General features: G+C 46.2%; 1 protein-coding gene across 1 annotated transcript in view; it reads right to left on the reverse strand.

Moving 5' to 3' along the window:
* The window catches only part of LOC119395312 (zinc finger protein 595), a 42,863-nt gene extending 38,741 nt beyond the window's left edge, over positions 1-4,122 (reverse strand). Inside the window, exon 1 of the mRNA XM_037662490.2 lies at positions 3,281-4,122. Within this exon, the coding sequence (XP_037518418.1) occupies positions 3,281-3,974 (694 nt within the window). The 5' untranslated portion in view covers positions 3,975-4,122. The remainder of the gene's footprint in view (positions 1-3,280) is intronic.
* Between the last annotated feature and the right edge of the window lie 1,878 nt (positions 4,123-6,000).

A 6,000-nucleotide genomic window follows, 5' to 3' on the forward strand; every position in this document is an offset into this window, starting at 1 on the left:
GCTCTGACTCAAGCGCCACGTATAGGAAGCCTTGCTTGGTCGTTGGCTGTACGCCAATGACGTCATTGCTAACGTCATGTTACGTTGCCGAAGTGGGCATAGTTGCAACAAAGGGCTACAACCACTCCTCTTCTCTGCCGAGAAGGGAGGGAAGGCCGAGCAAGAAACCGAAGCCAGCCGAAGCAGGTTGTTTTATATCCTGCAGCTTCCTTATTACAGCACTTACTTGCAAAATTCTTGTGGCAGCGTGTTCACAACATACAAGTGTGCAGTTGTCTCTCAATCACAAATTTTTGAACTGTGAGGTTGTTTACTGGCCCTTTAAGTGCATCGCGTGGCAAAGGGACTAGATGAGTGGACTTGAAACTTTGATGTAAATCGGTTGGCTTCTATGATCACCGAGCGTTGAGCTTTTAGACCTTTTTCATTCAAGCACACAAGCACCACCAACAAGCGCGCAAGTGCTCATGGGAAAAGTGTATACGCCACAGCAGTCGTCGCACCGAGTGCGGGGGCCTCACGCTTTAGCTTTCCGCTTACGCCGTGCCAGCACTTGTCAGATCAAGTGAATCCGACAAGGTGTAACATATTACTATGTAAATCAGTCGTGAACTACTTCTGTGTTTAAATACGACAGCCTCTCTATGATTTCCATCTGTCTAGTGTTCCCGCGTGCCACTGTCGTACCACCTGAGTGGCTCCGAAGCTTCATTATTATTTTTCTTTTGGCGCCAGCATGCCCTACGGCATAAATTAAGCAAAAAGATACAACTCGGTTTCCCAGACGAATTCCGTGAGCGGTCATCACAATTCATGAATCGTGGATCCATTGAAAATGAACGCCCACCGACACTGTTAACGAGCACAAAGTCAGGCTCTAATGTTTAAAGATTGCACGTGACAGTATGCACTTAGAAAATTAAGATAAGTTTATTAGACAGCGGCCGTGTCGCTCGTACCGCAGGTAACAAAAGATACGCTTCCATCACCATTCGTTGACACTTACGGCAAATGTTATTTTACAATTGCGGCTGTGTTTTCGCGTGTTGCCTCACAAGTGACCACACTGAATATGTATACAGTCGTCAGGGGCGTAGCCAAGGGGGGGGGGGGGGGGTTGGGGAGGTTCAAACCACCCCCCCCCCCCGAAAATTTTCAATTTTGCTTGCGGATACACACACACACACACACACACACACACACACACACACACACACACACAAACACACGTACGAACGTACATAAAGTATGGTAGGACCCCCCCCCCCACCGAAAAAAATTTCTGGGTATGCCCCTGACAGTCGGGCTTGGGACAAACACGAAATTACCTTTTTAAAGCCATAGCGACTAAGTGCCGTCAGCAGGCGCAGGAGTTTTGATAAATGCTCAAGCGAAAAACTGTCTCTGGCAATACAGTGCGTCTCGCTCATATCAGTACATTACAAGTAATCGTTGAATAAACATGAATTCGGTTAGATGGCCAACATCTACATCTTTAACCTACACCTAGCTGAACATTTAAAGAAGTTGATTTTGTTAAGTCCAAGCATGGTTATAGACATAGCCGTGCAAAGAGGTGGGGGTAGGGGGGGGGGCACCCCCCCTAGTCACCTAAGAAGAGGAGGGCATAAAGTCTGCCCCATACATTAATTTAATAGGAGGGGGGGGGCGCCGTGATGAACCTTCGTCCCCCCTGAAGGGGAACCCTGCGCACGCCTATGGTTGTAAATTCGATAGGAAAACATTTGTCGTATAAGTATTCCTTACATTCATTGCACATCTCACAGGCTAGGTAAGATTTGTGCCGCTGTGCAGAGAAAGAATGAGCGATTAAAACACACGAACAAATTCACTGATTGCCATACAGGTGTGGTGCATAAGGTTCCTTTTAGCTGCAGCCGCTTCCATGTAGGACAGACAGGCTACGGTGTTAGATATTATTGGAAGATAAGAGATCGCTAAGCGGAGGCTCACCTCCTAATCTTTCTTTACATTGCCAAGAATGCAAGTGCACCTCGAAGTTCGATGAATGCGCGCGCAGTTTTGTACCATAGGAACGAAGAAACGCGTACAACGATTGAGGCACGCCATATCAATAGCAGTGATAGCGCATGCGTGAGTTAATCGTCGATTAACTTGTATAAGAAGAAATCAAATGCAGAAATCAAATAACCTGTCATGTAGACCCCCACGCGTGCCGGATTGATAGGTTCGCCTATTGCACGGGCATGCACCGACAAGATTTCGTCTTTTTTTTTTTTCAACATTGGGCACCTTTGTAGTTGTTAGTCGGCATCTGTGGTGTCTTGACTTCTTCCTTGTGTCCGTGTTTGCACACCCTGTCTTTTAGAATGAATTCGGTGTTCCAGCTCATATTTAATAAATCTTGATGATATTGCCATGCGATAATACGCATGCTGCTTAATTGCTACATCCATGGGCGTCCGGAGGGGGGTGCAAGGAGGTGCCCCGGCTGCCCCCCCTTGGAATTGCGGATAATATTTTTCTATGCAGTTGCGATAAGCTACACAGCTTGATTAGCGCACTCAGGTCCTGGCCTTCAGGTTTGCCATTCAATTTCGCGCGTTACATACTACTGACTAATCTTGCCTGTCATGTGACGGCAGTGAAAGAAAGCCTGCCAGTGCTGAATGCCCCCCCCCCCATGCGTACGCACCCCCCTGCAAAAAGTTCTGCGGACGCCATTGGCTACATCTGATGTATATCCGTTCGGTAATACTGACACTGCACTGTGTTAATCCTTTGGCGTTTCATGCGCAGTGATACACGCAGATGCGTCCAGATGTGTGGAGTATTTACGGCATAAGAATAGTCAATAAGCGGTGACGTGTTCTTTTCGTTTCGTGGTCCCTCCGATATCACGGCGCCGACAAGCAGCAGGGGAGCGAACAGCTGGCTCGCTCGGCGTACACACTTGTCCCATAGTGCTCCGCACGCCCGCGGGGCGCTCTGGGATTGCTTGAAAAAGATCTATTAGAAACCAATGGTAGCAAAAATGCTGTTGCAAGTATTTATATGATTTTTAACTAAAGAAACTTAAGGTCTACTTCATAAGGGGAAATGTGTGAGCAAAAGCCTAATGGTTTTCAATAATTTTAAAGCACTCGGCCACAGCGTCAGCAACACATTTTGTTAGATCAGCCCGACTAATCTCTTCACTGTTTGACTCGGAAAGACTGCACCACAATGACAAAAGAAAACATTGTTTCGGATTCAAATAAAGCAGCATGCTATTCCTTTCAAAGGAAATGTTACCAACATTTCGCAGAGCTCCGCACTGCTGCAGCTCCTCTTCTGAAGAGACTTCTTCGCTTCTTCACGCAAGGCGAATCGTCTCCGGACTCGTCTGAAGTAGAGAATAAGTGAAAAGCTGGCGCAGAGCGGTCAATAATATGCGGCAGTTCGGGGTCAACTGGGGACTCAGACCGTGACACGGACACATCACCATCATCTACACTCGGAACCGGAGAGCCAACAGTGAACTCTTCAAAATCCACTTCAGAAGCACGGTCGTTTTCGTCAAGCTCAGTGCTGGGTAGTTTCAAGTGAGCCGCGCTGATTGTCATTCTATCACTTGTGGACTTTGCTTCCTTCCATACGGTTTCCATAATGTCTTGCGAGGGAACGGTGCTTTCGTGCGACTCTTCCACAACATTTTCGCCTTCGTTCGACACTAAACGGGGCACCGCGACACATGTGGGCTTACCCTGGTATGGTCGACAAAGCACAACCAGTTTCTGTTTGATGACTTTATCAGCCGCTTCCGGATGCTCACAGGCTTCTGGGGTGTACGAAGCCGAAAAGTCACCCACGAACAATGAAATAAGGCCGTTAGCTGGAATCCCGAAAGGAAATATGAGGTCGGTGCAAAATGCTTCCATCTTGGCGTTCACGTAGACGCTAATATTTTGGTCGAAGGGCTCCCCCGTCAACTCTTCACGTACCTCCGTCATCGCACCGAGGACACAACATGCGTACTCAAGCGCCTGTCAAAATCAAACGACTCCACTGTAATCACAATGTTAGTATGAAATTCTACGGACTGCAACAGTGATCGTACTCATAGTTTTGGATGGCGCCAACACAATTGGATCGTAACGTCTTGTGGCGACTTGTACGTTGTACTCTTCGGCATTGTTCGGCTATCCAACTCGACTATGTTCACGTACCTAAAATCTAAAGAATTTTCAATAATGTTACAAAACTTTGAAATGTGGAAAGTAAAATGCCGTTCCTCTGTCTCTTAAAATACCTACCTCCGAAAATGTAGCCTGCGTACATACCAATCTCGGAGGCCATGTGTTATGTTTTGCATTGCAACTACAGTGCTTGTTCTGGGCCGTCTTGGGAAGTCCAGAACGTAAAAAGTGAGCCAACAAACTGCGGCACAGCGTCACCAGAAGGGCCAACCTCACTAAGTAGTGCGAAAAGCGTGGAATTTAAATGATGAGTTTTTCAGCAGTATCGAAGATACATGTACCATAGATACACTTTTGGTATGTTGTATCTGCATCATGATACATTCGGCAGATGGTGCATCGTATTTCCGATACATGATACAAAGTATTCGTGTGTGTATTTTAATTATGATAAAAGATACACATTTGGCGCAATGTGTGGCGGTTCAAGCTTAATAAATACCACACATTAACGCTATTACTTTTCTAACAAACTCGAATGAATAAATCGCATGCTTCGGGGCAATGGTAACAATAATTAGGATTTTTTCATAAGTAGTTTCATAATTATACTTGTTGTTTAGAATGTTGGCATTTCAAAAAATAAATATAGCGCTCATAGCATTACCTTTGTGCTTTCTTTAAGCTTCGAAAAAAACAGTGGCGTAAATCCACAAAAATCTCAAGGGGGGACACACACAGAGTTTCATAACACACATCTTAATGCCATGGCGCCCATTTTGTTTAGTTTTTTTTTTTCATAAATATATACGTTTTATTTTTAACCATATAAATATAAAAATCATGTTTTCAAATCAATTAAAAGGAAACGCGTATGCGCTTCGAGCAGCCAATAGTTGGTAAGGTTAGTTTCTAAGTGTGACTCGTAGGTATATAGCCTCATATTTCTATGTCATTCGGGTTAAACCGTCAAATGAAAATGCTAGCACTTTGTTCGTTTGTTTTCTTGTAAAGCGTGTTTATATTCACCGGGGATTTTTTAAAACAGCACGATTATACTTGAGCAATCGCATACATATATACTTGATCATCAATGGCTTCCACCAAATCGTCTACATTGATAAATAACAGTAGATGATCAGGGATTCTTTACTTTGCACTTCGAAGGCCAGCATAATAAACATTTGCGGCGCGTCAGAACTCACCATAGGCGTGCGCACAGGGGGGCAGGGGGGGGGGGGGGGCGGCCGCCCCCCTAATCACCTAAGAGGGGGGCGCAAAATCTGCCCCGTACATTGACCCTTCTAGTCACCTAAGAAGGGGGGGGGGGGGGGGCGCAAAATCTGCCCCATATATTGACTCAGTAGGGTGGGGGGCGCCGCGATGAACCTTTGATCCCCCCCCCCCTTATGGGGAACCCTGCGCACGCCTATGGAAATCACCCGTATCATTTCAGAAAGCACGACCTCTACAGGGCATTTTGAAACCAAAAATAGCTTTCTCTTTAGTGTGCCTGCTCAATGGAAGGGCTTCAGGTTAGAAAGTTGATTTTTAAGGAAAGTGCACCATGTTTAACTGTCAAGAAATTCAAATAGTGTTTGAAAGGTAAATATCAAGGGGGGACACTTGCAAGAGGTGCTCCCTCCCCCCCCCCCCCCCCAGCCTGAATACAAGGGGCATCAGGACCTCCCTGCCCCCCCCCCCCCCCCACCCCCATCCTCATACTGCACTAGCGTATTCTCTAGAACAGTTACTCTCAAATGGGGGTCCGCGAAGCCATTTTGGGGGTCCGCGAAACCCATCCAAGACAAAAAAAAAAAATTACACCATCTCCCGCCAT

The sequence above is a fragment of the Rhipicephalus sanguineus genome, chromosome 1, assembly GCF_013339695.2.
Source record: "Rhipicephalus sanguineus isolate Rsan-2018 chromosome 1, BIME_Rsan_1.4, whole genome shotgun sequence".
Lineage (NCBI taxonomy): Eukaryota > Metazoa > Arthropoda > Arachnida > Ixodida > Ixodidae > Rhipicephalus > Rhipicephalus sanguineus.